Consider the following 24322-nt stretch of genomic DNA (forward strand, 5'->3'; position numbering starts at 1 on the left):
AGTCGCCCATTTCATCGTCGTCAAAACCACTTACCAAGGCCCAAAGTTAGCTGAACTATACATCTCCAGAATAGTCGCCCTGCACGGAACCCCAAAATCGATAGTGTCAGATAGGGGATCATAGTTCGCCTCAAGATTCTGGCAGAAAGTGCATGAAGGACTAGGAACCCGTCTGAATTTCAGCACCGCCTATCACCCTCAGACCGACGGACAAACTGAGAGAGTCAACCAGATACTGGAGGACATGCTGAGAGCATGTGTACTGGAATACGGATCCAAGTGGGAAGACTGCTTACCTTACGCAGAATTCTCTTACAACAACAGCTACCAAGCTAGCCTACAGATGGCCCCCTTTGAAGCCTTGTACGGAAGGAAATGCCGTACCCCCCTGAACTGGTCGGAAGTTGGAGAAAGCCAAGTTTTTGGCCCAGATGTTCTTCGTGAAGCCGAAGAGAAAGTGCACAAGATTCGCGAGTACCTCAAGACGGCGCAATCAAGACAGAAGAGCTACGCCGACAAGAGACATCGGGAGATGACCTTCGAGATCGGAGACTTCGTCTATCTCAAGGTATCCCCCTTGAAAGGAATGCAGAGATTCCAACTGAAAGGAAAGCTCGCACCCCGATATGTCGGACCTTTCAAAGTCCTCAGCCGCCGAGGAGAAGTATCTTATCAACTGGAGTTGCCCGAAGAAATGTCGGCGGTGCACGACGTGTTTCATATCTCACTCCTCCGGAAGTGCCTTGAAGTCCCCGAGAAGACCGAAGTGTTCAAGAACATCGATCACCGATCGGTGGATATCAACAAGGACTTGACATACCGCGAAGTGCCGATTCGCATCCTGGAGGAAGCTTACCGAACCACCCGTACCCGAAGCATCAAGTTTCTGAAGATACAATGGAGCAATCATACCGAAGATGAAGCCACATGGGAACGCGAAGACTTCATGAAGAAGGAGTACCCATATCTCTTTAGTACCTAACTTTCTTTTCGATCTCGGGACGAGATCTTTTGTAAGGGGGAAGGGTTTGTAACATCCCAAATTTCAATAAAAGAAAGTTAGCAGAATTCCAGAGAGCAAAATTTCAAACCAACAAAAACTTTTCAAATTGCATATAGTGCCATGCATAGGACGTGTGCATTTGATTGATATGCCATGATGATTGTTATTAGGTGTATAAGCTAAACCCTAAAACCCTAAAGTGATCATGAGAAGATCACAAACCAAATAAATTAAAAAGAGGAAGAAAATCAAATAAATGCAAAACCCTAAAAACCCTCACATATGCTCTATGGCATTTTTATAAATTTTGACCCTAGACCAATTTGGTCTTCACCATTAGTTGAATAATGTTACTAAATACTTATTACAACTTTTGGAATCAAAGAATCACAAATCAAATGGATTTCAAATACAAAACTTGCTCACATATGATAATGGTCAAAACTACCAATTATAGTCTGATCACTACTTTGAGCCTTTGCAATTCAAATTTCTCAAACCAAACCTTGCTAACTCTTTGCACCACATCCAAGTCAACATCAAGGTGAACACTTTTTGTAAAGATCACCATGCCAAATTCTTTCTTGATCATTAGCTATGCTCAATCAAAGTTGCAACATTTTAACATATGCAACAATCTCACACTTAGCCAAATTTGCAAAACTTTGAATTTAACAATTCCACCACCACACTCCATCACCTCTGGTCATTTCTAACTAAATGAGATACTCACAATTCAAAACTTGCAACCATTTGAATTGAATCAAATTTGGATAAAATTTATAATTAATCAATATGGCACTATTTGACACTATTTCAAATAGTGATCTAACCTAACCCTAACTACCCCAATTGCACTCTACTGGTTCCCTTGTCCCCTCTCTCACTTAACCCACCACAGCAACCCTAGGGAGGCAAGCCCTAGCTTGCATGACATGGCCATGCCGGCCATGTCGAGCCACCCTTCTCTCCCTTGCTCCCCAACCCTGGCCACCATGCCACTGCCTGCCACCTCACTCTACTGAAGCTACTGGAGCACGCCGTGGTCGAGGAGGAAGCCTGCACTGGCCAGACCAGCTCGCGCCCATGGCGGCCAGTATGCCGCTCGCGTCGCACGTGTGCGCGCCACAGACGCGCCCTGGACACGCGCCGTCCCACGCCCTCACGCAAGCCCTGGACCCCCTACGAGCACGTTGAGCATCACCGTGCCACCGCGACGCCGCCAGACACGCGCGCAGCCCAGACCCGTGACCGCCGGCGCCGGAGACGACGACATGCTTCCGTGAACTCCGCGGCAGACATGGAAGCAACGCGACCAAACTAGCCACCGCCCGACCACGCTGTCGCCGCCAAACGCTTCGCCAGGAACCGCAGAACAGCGCCACGCCCTCGCCTAGCTCGCTAGCTCGCCGGAGAAGCCGCGCCATGGTCGACTTCTTCACTGCCCCGCAGCACCCTCGCGTTGCTATAAATAGAGCACTCCCCTCGTCGATCTGAGCACACCACCTTGCTCCCCACCTCTCACTGCTTCTCAACCACCACACCACTCACTTCGATTGTCGCCGGAGCTGCTCCAATTTGGAGATCGGAGCCGCCAGTACCTGGTGGACGCCGCCGTCGATTGGAGCCGAACCAGGAGCTGCCACCGGTACCAGGAGCTCCGCCATCGTCCACAACTTCACCGCGCACACTGCCAAACCTTGCTGGAGCCACGGTGAGCTCTCCGACCCCCTAGGCTCGCCGCCAGCACGTCGGGTTCTCGTCGGAGAAGACGATGAACCTCGACCGTCGATCTGTGTTCTAATCCAACGCGCCAGTTTAAAACGTACCGATTCGGTCGTTATGAGCCACTGACGCGCGGACCCCACCCTGTCAGCGCGCCGCGCGTCTCTGGACCGTGGCTGGGCTGGACTGGGCCGTTTTATTCGAATCTGGCCCAGTTTCATTTCCCGCCGGCCCTTTTAATTCAAATCTCATTTAATCAAATTCAAATAATTTCAATACTGCCCAAACTTTGAAAATCCATAGATTCAAATTGGCTTAACCAAATTCAATGAATTTTATATGGTTGGAAAGCTAGTAAAAAGATCTACAGCATGCCACTGGTCCCATGACCAGATTAGTTGTAGAATTAATTTGATGAAAAGAAGAAGATAGGGACTTTTCCCTATTCAAATAATTATTAAAAATCAACCAAAATAGACATTAAGTTAATTCCAACTCTAATAGCTCACATTTGACTTACACTAATTGTTTATGCAATAAAATGGTGTGGTCACTTTGCATGATCATGCCCTAGTTTAATTGATGGACAATATGGCTAGTTTATGTAGTTGATATTGTCCAAAACTATTAAGTAAATCATATGAAGTATTATACTTCATTTAAATCTTGTCTCAAATGAATTCATGTGATGTTTGGACCCCTGGCCCAAACTCTCCTATATGAATTACTTGGAGATTTAAATCATGTTATTAAATGATATGAGGTGATCCACCTCATTTAAATCATTTTCTCAAATGATGATCATGAAGGTTTGACTTAGGTCAATATAGGTTCATGTATGATTGTTGAGAAATTAAATCTTAAGAAGATTTTAATGAGAGGAAATTATTTCTCAAGAACCCTATGGAAACTATCATTTACATATTAAATAAAAAGAAGTAAAATCTCCTCAAGCAACACCACCCATGCACCCTAATTAGATTATTTGTGTGCATAGAATAGTTTGTGTGATTATATGTGATGTATGGAATAGCCATTGAATTAGTGAGTAATTATACTCGTATTCGAATTTAGACGCTAGCACCGGAGAGTACACGGAAGAAGAAGGTTGCTACCAAGAGGAGGAGGAGGAGAATTTTGAGAACTACCAAGGCAAGCTAATATTCTTGCAAAGTGCAAAGCCCCTTGGGGCAAGGCACCATGAATCTTACCTTTTCTTACATAAGCTTATCCCAAGTTTATACCTTATAAGTTTTACTTGTTTTCTCAAGAAGTTACTTTTATAGTTAACTTTGGTCAAAGTAAAGAGGTTTACTAGAGTAGTAAAGTTAGTCTCCATCAAGCAAAGCAAGATAGCACCCCTCATGATGTAGAGCTAGTGCTAATGAATAAAACTTGACTACTCTAGATGGGAACAATGTGACTTGAAAGGAATTTGAAACCTTGGAATGGTGAAGCATTCCATTGAATGATGTTTGAAGGTGAATATGACAAAGAGAAGATGGTGATTTTTGATAAGCATGATATTGGTTTGAATGCGATACCTTTCCAATATTAAGTACCCCCACAATACCTGATTATGGGTAGGGCTTAACTGGAAGTTTATGCATCTTAGTATGGGTTCCCACTGAACACACGTCATAGGGGTTACGCTTGAGGCTGCCTCCGTTGTTGAGAAATGATGTGAAATTGAGGTGAATTGTACGGCCAAGCCCTGTGCAGTTCCCAGGTTGACAGTTGGTCTTCACTGGGAGGCCAAGCTCATGGGGAGAGGTGCTCATACTAGGATTTGTAAGTGAAAGGTGATGGTTGATGATCCGCGTACTGTGTTACGATGATTCGGGGTAATCCCGACGGATGAAATCAAATGTTGTGGCACAAGTGTGCAACCTCTGCAGAGTGTAAATCTATTCGAATAGCCGCGTCCACGGTTACGGACGGTTGGAAAGGCCATACAGTTTTCGATGTCATATCTTTGAAAATGATGTTGAAATAAGATGGTGAAATGACTTGTGGTGAATTGAATTGAAATCACCACTTGAATGGTGGGAATGACACTAGTGTTCCCACTTGAGTTAGTTAGCACTTGAATAAGCTTTTCTCAAATACTTGTGAACTAAAATTGGCTTTATGCAAATAAACTAGAGCTTAGCAAACCTTACTAGAATGTCTAGCACTTATATTAGTATTAGTTTGCGAGTACTTGAAGTACTCACGGCTTTGTCCCTGGCTATTCAAATGGCCAGAGTATGAAGATGAACAAGGAGATGATCAGCAGGACGCCTACGACAACTAGGAGTCTTCCGACGTCAAGCGTTGGCATGTGGACTAGAGAGTCCTTGTATCTTACGCTTCCGCTATGAACTTGTGTTTGTTCGTTGATCAATAGATCAACTATTCGTGTAATATGGATCATGTGATTCCAATTTGTAAGACCTTATGGTTTGTAATGAATGATGACTGTGATACTGAACTATTATGCCTCGCAACAACAATATTCCTGGGATTGCGATGTATGACATAATAGGCATCCGGACTTAAAAATCCGGGTGTTGACAAGATGCCTCTCCCTACAAGGAGCTCGTGCTATATAAGCAGAACTTAAGGTAGAATACAACAGAGTGAGTGGTTGAGAGCATAAAGGTACAGCTGTAAATTAATTTAAACGAGGGCTGTAGATCTTGATCTAGACGGTCCGAGTTTGTCGACTTGGCGCTCCTTCCAGATGGCCTGAACCGTAGCTTCAGACAGGGTGTGACAAGCTGCAGCAACTTAAGCCTGCGCGGGGGCCGAAGAATGATAGTTGTGGCGACCTAGGGTCGAGGGGGAGCGACTGCAGGCGTTTGCGCACGGCCACAGGGGAGGCGAGCAGCGGCAACCTATGCCGGTGTCCGCGAGCGCCGCAAGTTTTCGAGGCTAGCAGCGAGGAGCTGAAGGGCTGAGGAGGAGAGGATTGAGAGACAGAGCAAGGGGATCCGTGGAGAAGTGTGCGCGGCGGCAGGACCAAGCGGCCATGGGGAATCGCAAGTGGAAAGTTATAGGAACCAGTTTTACCCTTTTGTGACCCAAACATGCAGAAAATTTATCAAAACCAGTTCTCCTAAAAATCTGCTTAAAACTCCATTTTCTAAAAACTCATCACTAAAATTCGTCATCCAAACAATCACTTAGAGTTCATCTGACAGGCAGCTAGCCATGACCTGCCGAGATCTTAGGAGCATATGTTAACGGGTTTATCTTGTGAATTGTTTTCTTGACTAATCTAAATTTGCAAATTTATGATGGAGAAGTTGAGCTTGGAGGGGATATTCACTTTGGCTCATAGGAGCATTTGCTCCCACTATGTGAATCTACATTTCGAAATGTCAAAAAGTTCTAAAGTAAAAAAATTCATGTACATCTACACATTTTATGTTCGTGCACAAGTTTTCAAAAGAAACTAAAAAAAATTGTGGCTCCTGTAAAAAAGACAAATTTTGATGCTATAACACGACTACCAACAGGATATTTTTTTGTCTTTTTTGTACACGCCACATAAAATATTGTTTCTCCATGATGCACACACTCCACCGGATACACCTCCCCTTGTCGCCTTCCCTATCGGTGGCTCCCCTCAACGCGTCTTCCGGCGGCAGCTTGCCGTCAACGGCGGCGCCGAGGGCTCGAATCGCTGCGCCAACGAAGGGTCTTGCCGAGCATGTCAAAGGCGGCGCGCCGGCCTTTTCATCCCGTGCGCCGGGATCTAGGGGAGGACGAGATCTTCTTTCCCTCGAAGTTCCGGCCGCGCGACAACTTCTCCGTCTCTATCTGTCGGTCGCCGCCATGGTGATGGAGAGCTGCAACTACACAATGGATCGTGGGGTTCGGACGTATGGTGTTGTGGACAGGGGTGCCTATGCAAATTTGCATTGCTAATTAGGGAGGCAGCGGGCGTTTTCCCGAAAAAGTACAACCTGAGCATCTATAAACTCTACGATTTTGATCAACCGGTTATTAGCAGTTTGGATGCAGGGATACACGAAAGGGCTGGATTCATAAGATACGGCGCCATGAAAACTTGTGCACTAACAAAGAATGTCACGATGTACACCAAAAAATTTATGTCAGAATTTTTTGACATTTTTAAAATTGTTTTTTAATTATTTTGTATAATGGGAGCATTTGCTCCTATGAGCCAAAACGCCAGCTTGGAGACTTATTTTTGTTGTTGTGGCCGCTCTGTTAAATCAGGTGAGCTTGTGTGCTTCGGGTGGTCTCTCTGAGCTAGAGTTATACCTGTAAATGGACACGTCCGTGGCTGTCCACCAACTGCCGCCTGTGTCCTATTAAACTGAACGGGACGGTTGCAGCTGGTCCATCTACTCCCGTTAGGATAAGCGGTCAGCCGTTTGCCCGCTACGGTAGCTGACCAAAGCACGTAAGAACACAGCTGACTACTTTACGCAGGGTATTTCTCTTGCCGGCCGTTTTCCCGTAGGATATGATGTTGCCTTGTATATGTGCGGTTCAGGCTGTCGATGAAGCATAGCAATACAGCTCATATTGCTTTGGTTTTCCGTTGCTAATTACTTTACCTAGGGTATTTTTCTCATACCAACAAAAATTGGTTAATCAGCAAAGAGCATTGGAAATTATGGCATCAACAATGTTGTGATTTTTTCTGGAACGTGACAATGTTTGACAATAACAATGCATAGGAATGTCAAACAGTTGTGACAGCTCAGCACACAATTCAGCTTAGAGCATCCACACGCACCCTCCAAATAGGCGCCGGCAGAAGAATCCTCTATTTAGGGATAGTGTTCCCACAAGGTTGTCCGCGTCCAGACAAGTGGCGCCCCTGGAAGGCGCTGCAGTTGAGGTTGTCCGCGTCGTCGTCGCCGCGTCGCTGCTGCCACCGTTGCCACCGCCGTCGTTAGAGAAGTCGTCCTCCTCCTCCTTTGGCGCCAACGGCTCAGAAGGACCGGCGAGGTCGATGAAGTTCTCACCGTGGTCCATGGCGGACCACACCGCCGCCTGCCGCGGGTTGAGCGTGATTTGCCGGTAGTCCTCCTTGACGGAGCGGCCGACGATGAGGTGTTGCCCCGGGAACTCCTCCGGCTCGTCGCCGCCACGGAAGGCCGTCTGCACCTCCGCCTCCATCTCCCACCACTTCTTCGCCGGCGGAGGTGGTGGCGAGTCCGCAGCATCCTCCTCCTTGGGGCGGCAGCGTTGAAGCGTCCCCGATGTCCTCCAAGCCAGAGCCGAAGCTATGTGCCTCGGGCCATCGTGGATGACGACGCCGCCCGAAGGAGGCGCATGCAGCCACCGTCGGTCGATGAGCTGAAGCGCAAGTTGCCCGATGCCGTTGTCTTTGCGAAGGGGTTGGCACGAGGTTGCCGGCACTTCTATTGGGCTCGAATCCGTGCAGTTGCTTTTTGGGTGGCGCCAGTATTGCCCAAAAACACTTGATGGCTGAGATCATGAAAAGAAAAAAAGCTTAGCATTCAGGTTTCAGGCATATGTAGAGGAGCGGGCTAGTTGGCTGAACATAAGCTTAGCTCAGTAAAACATTCAACTAAGAATGATGTTCAAATAATGTTTATATAGGTAATGGGAGTGTCCTAAGCCTACAGGTTATCATTTTGCAAAGCACTTTGAATCTATGGCTATTACCGTCAAGTAATCACGAGACAAGTATAATCTGCAATTTCCAGTGACTAGGTAATCAGCGATTTCCACTTTGAACATCTATCATCTCTGCATCAAAAATATAAACATGGGAGAACTCATGTAGTAAGTCTTACTGAATACACAAATTTAAGCATCCTACTTATACTTGTAAATAGAGTCGCGTCCACCATGAATTACTCTGCAACTTTGCGTGTAAAACATAACATATTTGACAAGCACTGCAATCTATATACAAACTTGTCGGTGTTGCAAATAAGAATTCTGCATCTGTTTTCTGTGAGGGGAAGACGATACCGAAGCTGAGAGAACAAAGAACAGAGCAAGACTACCATCCAAGATTGGGATAAGATTTTCAAAAAAGAAGATTGCAACAATGATGTAGCCCCGGTCACCGACGTCGCTACACCAAGACCAACAAGTCCCCCAAGTGGACCGATGACACGAGCCCGAGTCAAAGCACTACATGATGAGGTGAACTCGCTCCTCACCACCCTTGATCTTGGTACACCTTTGGATAGATTGCTACCTCATGCCGACGTGTTATGTGTCATTAGGTACAAGGAGCATCAAGGTCACCAAGAGGAGGATACTCCATGGTCAAAGGGAGGAGAGGAGCAGCTGGACAAGAACACACGAAGATGGACATGGATCTGGACAGGAAGTCGCCCGAAGAGCGCAAGGAAGAGAAGACGGACGGCCGGTCCAGAACCCGGTCAGACCGGCTCCCTGACCGGATCACCCGGTCCACAGCCCGGTCTGACCGGCCTCCTGACCGGGCCGCCCGGTCAGAAACCGGGATTCGCGCTCGTGACATCCGGGCACCATCCAGGGGACTTGAGGCCTCGTCCGGTCACCGCCCGGTCCCAGACCCGGTCTGAAACCGGCCTGCCCGGTCACAGCCCGATCGACCGGCCCCTGACCAGAGCGCCGGTCACAGGCCCGGTCTGACCGGCCTCCTGACCAGCCTGCGCGACTTAAGTTATATTTTCGGCCCGAACTTACCTTTTCGGCCTGTGACGCCTTGTAAGACTATATAAGCACCCCAAGCACCCCTTTAGCTCTTTAGACTTGTTTTGAACTCAAACCTAAATTTGAGCTTAGTCTCCCTTGGGTATCATCCCTCTGTAATCAAGGCACCTTGGTTGTTGATTTGGAACTTGTTGAGTGAGATTCTAGTACAAGATACTCTCTCTCCCTCACCAAGCTCTTCTTCTCCAATCCCAATCTCTCCCCGGGGAATTCTACCGCGTGTCTCTTCCTCGGAGATTCTATTGGCGTGGTCCATCGAGCCACGGAGGTAAGCATCGGGTGTATCGGGGTGTGTGTGTGCGTGAGTCTCGGAGTTCCTCGTGTTCATCGCCGTGTTCTTCGTGTTCCTCGCGTTTTCCCATCTTCCCCCTTGGTTTCGAAGTCAATCCGCGAGATCGGGCCACACACGGGGTCTTAGACCTCATCATATGGTATCAGCAGCTCTTGGTTACCGCGGATTTGACCTCCCACCCACCCGATTTCGTCCCTAGAAAATTTTCCAAAAAATCCCCAAAAATAGCCCTAAATTGCCTCTTGACCGATCTGTGATTTGGTTGCGTTTTGAGTGGTTTTGGTCCGTGGATCTGGTGTTGTTGTGCTTGATCTACTATTTCCCCAACTTTTAGCCTCCAATTCCATCGTTTCCCCTCGATTTGGTCGATTTGGCTTGGTTTTCGTGAAGAACAGGAGAGAGAAAGCTTCATCCCGAGCAATCCGGTTGAGCAGCCGGTCAACCGGGCCCACGACCGGCCGAGCCGGCCCAGCACCCGGTCAACCGGGCGGCAAACCGGGCAAGCCGGTCCAGCAGCCGGTCCAACCGGGCCTCCGACCGGGCGACGCAACGCCACTCCTTCGACCTCGTCTTCCGGCGATCTCCACCACCACCACCACCACCACCACCATCATCGCAGGTATAACTTGCAGGTCACCTTGTAACCCCTCTTCCTTTTGCGATCTATCCCATCGAGCATTGCTTGTCTAGTGTTGCGAGACATTGCACGTGGCCCCGCATTGTGAGGTGTGTGTGTCGCGTTGAGTAAGGCACCCAAGCAAACACTCGTGTGGCAAGATAGCAAAAGCGAGGCTAACGCTAACATAGTGCGTCAAAAAGCCCCAAAAACACAAAAAGAGTGCGAGTAGCACCATACATCCATACATCCATACATCCATACGCCCATACATACAAAGTGTCCACGTGCCACCAAAGATACAAACGAGTGCAAGTGCCGCCATATACAAAAGAGAAAAAGCTTTTAAGCAAAGAGAGATAGGAGAAGAGAGGCCACGTGTGAATCTTGTTGTCTCTTCCTTTGCAACCAAAGCTTTGGCTCTCCTTGTGTTAGTGTGACACCGAGCACTTATACATACACTTTTCCGCTCACTTTTGGTTGCACTAACCCCGCTTATCTCGTGTGTGTGTTCCACAACTTTTTCCGTGTTTATAGTGATCTTCACATTGACATTTGGATTTTTGGACTTTACCCACTTTTAACAACATACTCGATCTTGGATTTGTCTTTTGGCTTTCCACAACACTCGCCTAACACCATATTTGCTAGCTTTTGCGTGTGGTTTTGCGTGTGTTCCCGATACACTTGATCTTGCTTTCGGTTTGGTGGATTGCCTCAATACTATCTTACCTTGGTAAGAGTGCGAGGTAGTCTCCTTCCACTAACATACACAACATAGTTCTTGTCTTTCCATCATGGACAGGACCGGAGATACCAATAGGGATGAAGAGATCCTTCGCAACACCGAGAGGTTGGCTACTCAACACAACCTATGGACGCAACGACAAGAGTTCAAGGAGCAACTCTCCCTCTTCGAGACGCGCATCGATGAGCAATACAATGAGGTGGCTCACAACTTCTCCACCGTCAACCAAGACTTGGCCCTTCTTCGCGAAGCTACGGACAACTTGAATGGCCAAATGGCGGCCAATGATGCCAACATGGAGCGGCGCATGGATAGCCTCGAGCGCGCCATCACCAACTTGGGTCGCCATCGTCGACACCGTTCTACTTCCTCTTCATCAAGCTCCTCCTCAAGGCATGAAGACCATTACTCTCATGGTGGCATTTCATCCCCAAGCTCTTCCTCAAGGCGTGAAGACCATCATCGACCTCATCGCCAACATGCTCGTCATGAAGACTCTCACTCCAACTCTAGGCGTGGAGAAATACATCGCCATGCTCGTCCACATGAGCGTCCTCCACAAGCTCAAGGCCTTCACCAAGATCGTCACCAAGCGGATCGCCATGCCCACCATGGGCGTGATGGCCATCCTCAAGACCAAGATCCACCTCGGCGAGATCTTCGTCGCCACCCTCACCATGACCAACGTGGACGAGGAGAACTACACCATGATCAAGATGAGAGACCCAACCTTGAGCATCGTCCTCAACCGCGACAAGATCTTCAACCACATCCTCACCGTGAACCAAGTGAAGCAAGTGTTCAACTCCAACGCCAACCCAATGCTATGGTTGGCCATAGAAGACCTCCTATTCCACCTCTAGCCGCAAGAGTTGACGGCGCCCCTCCTCGTAGAAGAAACTTGGAGGATGAAGAGAACATGTATGGCAAGCTCAAGTTCAACATGCCCAAGTTCAAAGGTGAAGACGACGCCGAAGCTTACCTCTCATGGGCACTCAAGGTGGACAAGATCTTCCGCATCCACAACTACTCCGGTGCCAAGAAAGTGGCTATGGCATCACTCGAGTTTGAAGACTACGCCAACACTTGGTGGGAACAAGTCCTCACTCTTCGAGAAGAGAAGGGTGAACCTCCTATTGACACTTGGGAAGATATGAAGAAGGAGATGCATGCTCGTTTTGTCCCCGCACACTACATGACCGACCTCTTCAACAAGCTCCAAAAGTTGAAGCAAGGCACCAAGACCGTTGAGGAGTTCTACAAGGAGATGGAGCTCACTATGATGCGAGCCAACATCCAAGAGTCCGAGGAACAAACAATTGCTCGTTTCTTCAATGGCCTTACTTATCCTATCAAGAGGATTGTCGAGTTCCAACCCTACTCCAACATGGTTGAGTTAGTCCACCAAGCATCGAAGGCCGAGCGCCAAGTGATTGAGGACATCAAGTACTCCAAGGCCAAGTCCTATTTCTCCTCCAAGCTCGCTACATCGACTCCTCCTACTACATCAACTCCTCATGCTACAAGTGCCAAGGCCGACGCATCCTCTACACCTTCCAAGAAGCCGACTATCCAAAGTCGCATGAAGCAAACGGTCTCCTCCACCGCCTCTTCTAAGGCATCCACGGGACCCTCTAGTGTCACTTGCTTCAAGTGTGGCACCCAAGGTCACAAATCGTTTGAGTGCAAGAACACCAAGGTCATGATCACTATGGAGAATGGTGACATCGAGACTCTTGATGAGGATGAATATGAAGCCCTTGTGCAAGCCGCCGTGGCAAGTGAAGAAGCTTATGAACAAGAAAGTGGAGAAGATCCTCTCTTATGTGAGCATGACCCAAGTCCCTCACTTGTGGTCACAAGGGTGCTAACCACACAACCTCATGCTATGGAAGACCAAAGGTGCAACATCTTCCAAACCCGTGCCGGAATTGGTGGCAAGTCGATCAAGGTCATCATCGATGGTGGAAGTTGCCATAACCTTGCAAGCACCGAGTTGTGTGAGAAGCTCCACCTTACTCTCCGCAAGCATCCTCACCCCTACCATATCCAATGGTTGAGTGACAAGGGCAACGTCAAGATACAACATACCGTCACCGTCAACTTCAAGATCGGCCCTTATGAGGACACCATCGAGTGTGACGTGGTACCCATGACGGTGTGCCACATGTTACTTGGCCGCCCTTGGCAATATGACAAGAAGGCTATACATGATGGACTCTCCAACACATACACCTTCAAGGTCAACGACAAGAAGTTCGAGTTGCGCCCGATGACTCCTAGCCAAATCATCGCGGACAATGCGAAGGCTTTAGCGAGGGCACAACTCCACACCCACCATAGTGAGATGAGAGGAGAGGGAGCGACCCACCACAAAGAGAGTGAGCGCCACAAGCCATATATGAGTGAGTCCAAGAGTGTCCTTCTAGCCACCAAGAGTGAGTGGAGAGAGCTCCAAGAGAACCCATCCACCATATTGCACTATGTCCTCATATGCAAGGGACCCGCGTCGGAGACTAACGACTTAACCAACATTCCTCCGTCTTTGTTGTCTCTTTTGCAGGAATTTCAAGACGTCTTCCCCGACGAGCTCCCTCATGGACTACCACCACTCCGCGGCATAGAACACCGCATCGATCTCATACCCGGCGCTCCGCTCCCAAACCGTGCCGCCTACCGCACCAACCCCGAAGAGACCAAGGAGATCAACCGTCAAATTCAAGATCTCCTCGCCAAAGGGTATGTCCGTGAAAGCCTTAGCCCTTGTGCGGTTCCCGTGATCCTTGTGCCTAAACCGGATGAGACGCAACGGATGTGTATGGATTGTCGTCCCATCAATGCCATTACCGTCCGTTACCGCCATCCCATTCCGCGTTTAGATGACATGCTTGATGAACTTAGTGGTGCCACGATTTTCTCTAAAGTCGATTTGCGTAGTGGTTACCATCAAATCCGCATGGCTATTGGTGACGAATGGAAAACGGCATTCAAGACCAGACTCGGTCTCTATGAATGGCTCGTTATGCCTTTCGGTCTTTCCAATGCACCATCTACTTTCATGCGCCTCATGAATCACATCTTGCGTCCTCTCATTGGCAAGAGCGTGGTTGTCTACTTCGATGATATTCTTATTTATAGCAAAAACCTCGAGGACCATGTGCAACATGTGAGAGAAGTCTTGTGCATCTTGCGCCATGAAAAGCTATATGCTAACCTCCCCAAATGCACATTTGCTCAAAACAAATTGGTGTTTCTTGGTTTTGTGGTTTCCGCTAATGGGATTGAAGTTGATTCTTCCAAGGTGGAGGCCATCCATAATTGGCCTACCCCTACAAATGTTGGCCAAGTCCGAAGCTTCCATGGACTTGCCGGGTTTTACCGCCGCTTTGTGAAAGATTTTAGCACCATTGCTTGCCCTTTGAATGAGCTTACCAAAAAGAGTGTTCCGTTTGTTTGGGGCAAGGCCCAACAAAATGCTTTTGATGAGTTGAAGAAACGCCTTACCGAAGCTCCACTTCTTGTTCTTCCAAATTTTGCAAAAACTTTTGAGATTGAGTGTGATGCGAGTGGACTTGGTATTGGCGGCGTTCTTATGCAAGATGGAAAACCCGTGGCATACTATAGTGAGAAGTTAGATGGCGCACGCCTCAACTATCCTATATATGACAAGGAGCTCTACGCTTTGGTTCGTGTTCTTGAAGTTTGGCAACACTATCTTTGGCCAAAAGAGTTTATCATTCATTCCGACCACGAGTCCTTGAAATATTTGAAAAGCCAACACAACTTGAACAAACGACATGCAAAATGGGTCGAGTTCATTGAGTCCTTCCCATATGTGATAAAATACAAGAAGGGCAAGGACAATGTTGTGGCGGATGCTCTTTCCGCAAAAACACCCTTTTGCTAACTCGTTTGGATTTTCATGTTTTGGGACTTGAAGAGATCAAAGAACTCTATCCTTCCGATTCTTTCTTTGCTCCCATTTTTGAGAAGTGCTCCGTTGAGCGAGGAGTGGATGATTTCTATTTGCATGATGGCTATTTGTTCAAAGCCAACAAGATTTGCATTCCCGCGTCTTCGCTTCGAAAATTGCTTTTGCAAGAGTCTCATGGAGGAGGTCTTATGGGCCACTTTGGCCGTGACAAGACATATGCCATGCTCTCAACCCACTACTATTGGCCAAAGATGAAGCGAGATGTGGAGCGCCTTTGCCGTCGGTGCACAACATGCTTACAAGCTAAGTCTACCTCCAACCCTTATGGTCTTTACATGCCATTGCCTATTCCTTATGCACCATGGACGGATATTAGCATGGATTTCATTCTAGGCTTGCCTCGCACTAAGCATGGTCATGATTCCATATTTGTCGTAGTGGATAGATTCTCTAAGATGGCTCATTTCATACCTTGCCATAAGAGCGACGATGCTTCACACATTGCTTCATTGTTTTTCAGGGAAATCGTTCGCCTACATGGAGTACCACAAAGCATTGTGTCGGATCGAGACGTCAAGTTCATGAGTTATCTTTGGAAGTCGCTCATGGCGAAGTTTGGAGTCAAGCTCTTGTTCTCATCATCATCGCACCCGCAAACGGACGGCCAAACGGAAGTGGTCAATCGAAGCCTCTCCACCCTCCTACGGGTCCTCGTGAAGAAAAACTTGAGGTCATGGGAGGAGTGCCTTCCCCACGCCGAGTTCGCCTACAACCGCGCCAAGCACAAGACTACATCAAGGAGCCCCTTCATGGTCGTCTATGGCTTCGAACCTTACACGGCACTCGACATACTTCCGCTTCCTCTCCACGAGCGCATCAACATGGACTTCGACAAGCGCGCCGCCGCCGTCAAGAAACTACATGAAGAGACAAGGGCAACCATACAAGAACATGTTCTTCGTCAAGCCAACCGCCTCAACGCCAAGAAGAAGGCAAGGATATTCGACGAAGGAGACCTCGTTTGGATCCACCTCCGAAAGGAAAGGTTCCCTCATGAGCGCAACTCCAAGCTCAAGCCAAGAGGAGATGGCCCCTTCAAGGTCCTCAAGCGCATCAACGACAACGCTTACGTCATCGACATACCAACATCCAAGTACTTGGTGAGCAACACGTTCAACGTCTCGGACTTGTCACCCTATCATGGAGATGAGGAGGTGCAAGAGTCGAGGACGACTCTTTCCCAAGGGGGGGGAGATGATGTAGCCCCGGTCACCGACGTCGCTACACCAAGACCAACAAGTCCCCCAAGTGGACCGATGACACGAGCCCGAGTCAAAGCACTACATGATGAGGTGAACTCGCTCCTCACCACCCTTGATCTTGGTACACCTTTGGATAGATTGCTACCTCATGCCGACGTGTTATGTGTCATTAGGTACAAGGAGCATCAAGGTCACCAAGAGGAGGATACGCCATGGTCAAAGGGAGGAGAGGAGCAGCTGGACAAGAACACACGAAGATGGACATGGATCTGGACAGGAAGTCGCCCGAAGAGCGCAAGGAAGAGAAGACGGACGGCCGGTCCAGAACCCCGATCGACCGGCTCCCTGGCCCGGATCACCGGTCCACGGCCGATCGGCCGGCCTCTGACCGGCCGCCGGTCGAAACCGGGATTCGCGCTCGTGACATCCGGGCACCATCCGGGGGACTTGAGGCCTCGTCCGGTCACCGCCGGTCCCGAGCCCGATGCAGCCGGCCTGCCCGGTCACAGGCCCGGTCTGACCGGCCCCCTGACCGGGCGCCCGGTCACAGGCCCGGTCTGACCGGCCTCCTGACCAGCCTGCGCGACTTAAGTTATATTTTCGGCCCGAACTTACCTTTTCGGCCTGTGACGCCTTGTAAGACTATATAAGCACCCCAAGCACCCCTTTAGCTCTTTAGACTTGTTTTGAACTCAAACCTAAATTTGAGCTTAGTCTCCCTTGGGTATCATCCCTCTGTAATCAAGGCACCTTGGTTGTTGATTTGGAACTTGTTGAGTGAGATTCTAGTACAAGATACTCTCTCTCCCTCACCAAGCTCTTCTTCTCCAATCCCAATCTCTCCCCGGGGAATTCTACCGCGTGTCTCTTCCTCGGAGATTCTATTGGCGTGGTCCATCGAGCCACGGAGGTAAGCATCGGGTGTATCGGGGTGTGTGTGTGCGTGAGTCTCGGAGTTCCTCGTGTTCATCGCCGTGTTCTTCGTGTTCCTCGCGTTTTCCCATCTTCCCCCTTGGTTTCGAAGTCAATCCGCGAGATCGGGCCACACACGGGGTCTTAGACCTCATCAAACAAGGTACATCAACAGATGAGATGTTATGCATGACTTCATCCCATGGAGAAACGTGTACTGTACATTTTTATTCCAAGGATAAAAACCATCAGGAAAGCTATTCTGAACACAAGGTAGTTCTTGGTAGTGTCCGTAACAATCTAGATTCAGAGACCTAGCTACATACTGATGTAACAGTCAAGAAAGACAGAAACAACGTCAAGATACAGGGGTTATACCTGAAGGAAATCCCTGTCCAGCTAGCTAGGGGTTATACCTGGGCAGGTAAACAGAGTCTAAATCCTATCCTGCAGAAATTCCATTTTGGAAATATCAGTAGTTTAAAATTCACAAAGGATATATTTGTGTTTTCCAAAATTTGCTCCTAACACTTGGCTATAAATCTGTTCTTATTTCAGGGTACCTTCCTCATCACCTATGTTCTGACCTCAGGGTGGGCCAGTTTGTCATTCCTACTTCTGCAACTCCTTGCTCTGATATGGAATTTCATAAGGAAATATAATCTGAGAATGAAAGAAGATACAGAGTTCGTGCCCTCATTTCCCTATCACACAGAAGTACCAAAAGTTTTGCTGTTTGGGCTATTGGGATTCAACATGTATAACTAGATTGAGGTCAAGATGAAAATCGTAATCGTGATCTTACCTTCTTCCGGCTCTTCTTCTGCCGAATCGCGTTGCCGTCCTGCTCCTTCTGCCGAACCGGACTGTCGCCCTTCCTCATGAACATGGACAGGGGCTGCTCAACGAACTGAGATGGAGGCGGCCAGAGAAGAGGGGTTCAGGGTGGGAGCGGAGGGATGGGGCGGCGGCGGCGGCACGGCTGTCCCTTGGGAGAAGAGTAGTGGGGGAGGGGGAGCGGAGGGATGGGGAGGGGGAGGGGGCGGGGGCGGCGCCTGCCTCCATCGCCATGGAGGGGGTTAGTAGCGGCGCAGCGGCGGTAGCGGGCGGACCGTGAAAGGCCACCACAATTCTTCTTTTTTTACTGGTTGTCCAATTAGCAGGTCAAATGGGTTTGGGCTGGCGGCACCGTGGGCCGCCGTTTCCATTTACAGGTATAGCTAGAGTCGCCGGGTAGCTTCGGTTTTATGCTCCCCAGAAAAACTATTAAACAATAAGTCAACCAGTTAAAACGCACGGGCAAATTTCTATTAAAAACCTAAGACAGTGTAAACACGTGAAGATTCAGTTGGAGTCCACAGGAATCAGCGGAGGTGCAAACAGATGGGAGCACCATCAACAATTTTATAAGTAGAGCAGAAATTACTGACACAAAATAACGACATCTTTAACAGACATCAAACCACACTCATGACACATATTAAGAGCTATATGTTCACAAATAAAATTCAAACTTCGTAAACCTAAGATAACATCAAGACAGACAGGCCAAAGTGGTCATGCCCCACAAAGAAGTTCAGAACAATACACCCCAAAAGGGACATGACCTTACCTTACAGTGACTATATCATCAATCTTCAAGATCATTCTAACACACTCACAAGCCAGCGAGATGGCACTCGTGCTCACCAGCAATGGCTGCACAACATTCTCCTCCAGGATGTTTGTGATCTGCCCTTTCCTCACATTGATGCCAGTGTTCTTTTCGCCCTTTGCATGACGATTCCTTAGCTCCGTAACAATAGAGATTGGATTGAGCCCTGCATTCTCCGCCAATGTGTAAGGGATTACCTCAAGTGCATCAGCAAACTCTTTGATGCAGTAACTCTCCATCCCATGGAGTTCCTTTGCCCAAGCAGCCAGTTGCATTGACATTTCTATTTCAGGTGCACCGCCACCAGCAATCAAAAACCTCTTGTTTACCAAGCATCTACAACAACATAAGCAAAAAATGATTAGAATGTTTGAGAAATAATAAATTCGTTCATGAAATCTGCAACAGTGGTTTGCTCAGAAAATGTTACAATCAAAATGAAAGATCTGAAACGTGTGCCAGCCTCCTGCCATGCCTCTGTCATACCGAAGTGTACGAATGTGGGGGTGTTAAAATTCACAAGCATATATATGATGTAGTTGTTATAATATCCAAAATAAGCATGTTGATATCAATGTTCTGAAAGGTGGCAAAAGGTGCTGCCCAGGCTCCCATTGGTGCCCTATCACAGAGCTTTGCCAATAAAAGCACTGGTCTGGTCACCGAATTAAAGTGATGCCAAGCACAAAGAGAAGTGAGGGGTGAGACAGAGCCATGTGCTCATGAAGCAGATGAGATTTTTTTTGTAGCAGAATCAAATGTAATGAGCTGAACACCTTTCACCCTATTTCTTTTATTGATGAAAGCAGGCAAACCAAGCAAGCCATGAAAGAAATACGTAAGTGCCACTGGCGCTGGTGGTTACAGCTAACCCTAATTGGTCTCCACCTTGCTCGGAGGTAAGCTTCCATGGCCACCGCAGCAACCCCAAGCTCTACAAGACATCACAATCTAGCCCCTCACCTTGTTTTGACCTCACTATCCAGTCCGTACACTGTCATGGCATCTAGCTCAACAGCTGCTGCAACCTTGCTATCTAAGCCATCACACCTGACACACATGCCGGTATAAGGGAGGCACGGTGGCACAGGGCCCCCATAATGTTGGCATAAATACCACTGTCATTACTAATCAACGGATTAGGGACTAACAGACAATTAAAAACTAAAGCAAAAGAGATAAAATTATGGGATCCAAGCCACAAAACTACCAAAGGCCCACCCCTGTCTCTCTCCCTCTTCCTATCTCTCTCACCTAAGCTGGAGTTGAGATCCATCAGATTCCCAACAATCTCTCCATTCTTTTACTCTGTTTACTAATCGGCTGCGCCTCAGCACCAGAAGACAAACTAAATCGCTGCAAACTAAGATCATGTCTCTTTACAGGGCTGCCATGAAGACCTAATTGAATATTCATATCATCATTAAAAAGCACAGCTAGGTTCTGTGCGTCAGCATGCCTAAGCATGAGGCAACAGCAGAACACCGAGCATTTAATCATGCTATTGCTAGTTACGCGCTGTGCTAGGCAGAGGCAAAACTAGGAGTTTACAGCTGGTGCTTTTTTTATCTTTGTTTCATATGAAGAAATGCAAAAAGAATTTAAAATTTTGGCTAAAACTGTCAAAGATAGATTAATAGTCCAGCATAGAACAATTCGCAATGGGTCCCAAATCTAAGAGACATGGTCGTGATCGTGCTGCTCCAGTAAAAGGGTTCCTAAAGCAAAGCCTAGGCAGTCACCCACCAGTCACCTAGCACCTACCTTGTAGTTCTTTCTTGAACCTCGGGGTATAGAATTACTGAAGTATCAATACGAAATCAATAAGACATACAGAATAACTGAAGTATCCTGACAGCTTGTATTTATGAGTTATAAACCAACTCATAATGATATTTTCAGAAGTCATCATGTATCGTAACCAAACATGCAGATTAGCTGGTGACAAAACACAGTGTATTCTATCTCATATCTCTAAATCTTAAGTAAAGGCCACCAAAAAAGCAAAGCATCTCAACAGAGCTTCTTGCCACAGCTTCAAAAATCTGTATTAAATCTTTAATATCATATGCCAGTGGAATTAGACCTGCCTATATGTGACAACTCTATCCTTCACCCCCGCCTCTCCGCTGCAACTTAAGTTGACAAATTTATCTGCATAAAACCAAATGTCCAGACTGTGATACATGACAAAGGATCTTCATCATGTACCATAAACGGGCATGACATGGAACTTAGCACATAACAAAATGCAGCTTTTTAATTCATCCAGCTAAGTAGCAGCCACAACAAAGCCTCTTATCAGGGTTCTATAATGTAATCTTTACTATTACATCTAAATGAAAACAGAACGGTTCTTGCCTAACAGCCATATTATTTACCCTCACCTATTGTTATGCTGCAATAACTTGCTTTATGTCAATACACAGCGCCGCATGCCAACATGATGATCACAGGATCACTAAGCAGACACTATACAAATGAGGTCAATTAAGCATAAGACATTCTCACACATAACAACCAAGTGAACCTGCACTGTCCATAGTTCCCTATAGTAGTCTGGTCTTTACTGGACTCTAGTTTAACACTCAATGCATTTTTTTATCTTGGTCCTACGCTACAAAATGGATTTAAGCACACATCATTTTCAAATAAGATTTCTCCAAAATCTGCATATTCAAAAAGACCTAGGAAAGTAGGACTAGTAAAGAACATCTCAAACAAATACCTCCATAATAAGTGCTGTGATTTTAGTTCAAAATCGCTCAAATTTGAACTAAAGACACGACACTTATTATCAATTGGAGGGGGTAAGACATAATCATTGTATAACATTACCTGATGACACATAGGGCATCATGGAGACTGCGGTCAGCTTCATCAATAACCAACTGGTTGGACCCACGGACAAGCACAGTGGCAGTCCTCCCCATGTCCTTGATACCAGTGATCTTCACAATTTTGCCATCTCCAACAGACACTTCCTCAACAAGATCAGCATGCCCAAGTTTATCCTCACGGAAATGCTCAATGTTGGCAATTGGCAGGCAGTTGAGAGTCTTGGTGATAAACTCAATCTCGTCTCTCTCCACATCCTTCACCACCAGAATCTTGGCCTTTGCGAGATAATGTAGCGACAGATCAGTAACTGCATCACGCAAAATGCTCTTCTGAATGAGGAGGACATTGCAGCCAGAGGCCTTTATCTTCTTAACCATCCCTAGGATGTAATTGCGCTCCTCCCGGAGGATGCGGTCCATCTGGGCATAGTCTGACACGATGACGCTCTGCTCAATATCAGTCTTCGGCGGAGAGACCTGGAACTGTATGACAGCGATCTTGGCATTCTCTATCCTAGATGGACCCCCCGCAGCATGGCTAGCCTTCTTGTCAAAGATGAGGCCGCGGATAAGCTCAGTGTCATCGACGGTGCCACCAAGCTTCTTTATTAGGCGGATGTCACGGAGATCGAGGAGTTCTGGGTGGGCAGGATCAACTACAGAGAGCGCGGCGTCAACAGCGAGCGGGGCAAGGAGGCTGGAGTATTGGGAAACGACCTTAGAGTTGAGTGCTGTGGATGCAGATTTGACAAGGGAGTCTCGGTCGGAGAGCTCGATGGGGATGGCCATGCCTTGGAGGACCTCGACAGCGCGGGCAGCGAGGCGGTGGAGGGAGTCGGCGGCGGCTGTGGGGTGGGCGCCAGCGGCAAGGAGGGACTGCGCTCGGCGGAGCAAGGATCCGGCGAGGACGACAACGGTGGTTGTGCCGTCGCCAGCGGCGGCGTCCTGTGAGCGGGATAACTCGGCGAGCATGCGAGCGGCGGGCTGGAGAAGAGACATGCGAGAGAGGATGGTGGCGCCGTCGTTGGTGATGATGACCTCCTGATCCCCGGAGGAGATCATCTTGTCCATGCCGCGGGGTCCGAGGGAGGTGCGCACCGCATCGGCGACGGCTCGTGCAGCGGCGATGTTGGCGCCGCGGACGTCGTCGCGGCGCTTTGTGTCGGTGTAAGTCTCCGTCTTGCGGGACGGCGCAGTAGCGACGGCTGCCATGGCGGCGGATCGGGAGGAATGGAAGGAGGTCCTAGTTAGGGTATTTCGGGGCGATGCGCTGGGTTTCTGCGGGATGATAAGGTCGCCGTTTTGATATATGGCAGGAAAGCAGGCCGAAACTGGAGGCCCGATAGAAACCCTGGCCTGTTTACTTTCAACTGGTGAACTAGCTAGCTTGGGCTAATTTGGGGAGCTCCTTTTCATCGCTCCGTCAGATACGATTTCTCTTTTTTCTTTTTTCCTTTCTTTCTGCTTAGATTTTTCTAACTTATAAATTTGTCTTAGAAGTTTTACTTTGAAAATTTTCATATTGAAAATTATTTAGATATTTGTTTGCAATATGATTTTTTTCAAATTTATAATTATTCAAATTCAAAAAAGTTCGAAACTAAAAAAATGGTTAGATTAAAAAATTGTTAAAATAAAATTTTGAGATTTAAAAAACGTTCAAATTTTAAAACTATTCAAATTCAAATAAGTTCAAATCTGGAGAAGTTAAAATTCAAAAAGGTTCAAAATATAAAAGTGAGAAAAATCGACGACAAAACCATAAACCGGAGGGAAAAACCAGTAGAACTAAAGAAACCCAAATGAAAAAAAAGAAAACCTCGAGAAAAAGAAAGCAAAGGAAAACCCCTAATCTCGCTAATGGGTCGGCCTAGACCCACCATGATGAGGCTTGAGCCTCCAGATGTTGTCTCAATTCACGAATTGAGACCCAAAGTGGTGGATAAGGGGCTAAGAAAAGGAGGGAAATAAACTCCAAAAAAAAACACATCTCACACACCTAGATACAAACCAAATTGAATCTCCTTAGCTGGTTAAACTAAGCCAATAGAATCATCCAAGGAGAGACCTAGAGGTAGAATCCTTGTATGAGAGATTTGTTGAAGATATGCCCAAGAGGCAATAAAAAATGGTTATTATAATATATCTTTGTGTTTATGATAATGTTTACATACCATACTATAATTGTATTAACCGAAACATTGATACATGTGTGTTATGTGAACAACAAAGAGTCCCTAGTAAGCCTCTTGTATAACTAGCTTGTTGATTAATAGATGATTAGTTTCATAATCATGAACATTGGATGTTATTAATAACAAGGTTATATCATTGTATGAATGATGTAATGGACACACCCAATTAAGTGTAGCATAAGATCACGTCATTAAGTTATTTGCTATAAGCTTTCGATACATAGTTACCTAGTCCTTATGACCATGAGATCATGTAAATCACTTATACCGAAAAGGTACTTTGATTACATCAAACGCCACTGCGTAAATGGGTGGTTATAAAGGTGGGATTAAGTATCCGGAAAGTATGAGTTGAGGCATATGGATCAACAGTGGGATTTGTCCATCCCGATGACGGATAGATATACTCTGGGCCCTCTCGGTGGAATGTCGTCTAATG

At 47.3% G+C, this 24322-nt stretch overlaps 2 protein-coding genes across 2 annotated transcripts; both read right to left on the minus strand.

The window, feature by feature from the left end:
- Positions 1 to 7346: 7346 nt before the first annotated feature.
- LOC127321364 (uncharacterized) lies at positions 7347 to 18479 on the minus strand. Its single transcript, XM_051350386.2, has 4 exons — positions 17758 to 18479; positions 17573 to 17641; positions 8384 to 8467; positions 7347 to 8182 (listed from the first exon to the last, which is right to left on the minus strand). The coding sequence occupies exons 3-4, from the start codon at positions 8456 to 8458 to the stop codon at positions 7466 to 7468; spliced, it is 792 nt and encodes a 263-aa protein (XP_051206346.1). The 5' UTR covers positions 8459 to 8467; positions 17573 to 17641; positions 17758 to 18479; the 3' UTR covers positions 7347 to 7465.
- A 141-nt stretch (positions 18480 to 18620) lies between these two features.
- LOC127321363 (T-complex protein 1 subunit delta) lies at positions 18621 to 22978 on the minus strand. The gene is made up of 2 exons (XM_051350385.1): positions 21687 to 22978; positions 18621 to 19184 (listed from the first exon to the last, which is right to left on the minus strand). The coding sequence occupies exons 1-2, from the start codon at positions 22898 to 22900 to the stop codon at positions 18803 to 18805; spliced, it is 1596 nt and encodes a 531-aa protein (XP_051206345.1). The 5' UTR covers positions 22901 to 22978; the 3' UTR covers positions 18621 to 18802.
- Between the last annotated feature and the right edge of the window lie 1344 nt (positions 22979 to 24322).

This window comes from Lolium perenne, unplaced genomic scaffold (assembly GCF_019359855.2).
Source record: "Lolium perenne isolate Kyuss_39 unplaced genomic scaffold, Kyuss_2.0 unplaced25, whole genome shotgun sequence".
In the NCBI taxonomy this organism is placed as follows: Eukaryota; Viridiplantae; Streptophyta; class Magnoliopsida; order Poales; family Poaceae; genus Lolium; species Lolium perenne.

Bases quoted from the DNA above. Each gene is read 5' to 3' on its own strand.
- LOC127321364 (XM_051350386.2), bottom strand. From the start codon at position 8,458: ATGTTCAAAGTGGAAATCGCTGATTACCTAGTCACTGGAAATTGCAGA. The intron at 8,183-8,383 runs GTAATAGCCATA...TCATGATCTCAG, and splicing joins TGTCTCGTGATTACTTGACG to CCATCAAGTGTTTTTGGGCA.
- LOC127321363 (XM_051350385.1), bottom strand. From the start codon at position 22,900: ATGGCAGCCGTCGCTACTGCGCCGTCCCGCAAGACGGAGACTTACACC. The intron at 19,185-21,686 runs GTAATGTTATAC...ATGTTGTTGTAG, and splicing joins GATGCCCTATGTGTCATCAG to ATGCTTGGTAAACAAGAGGT.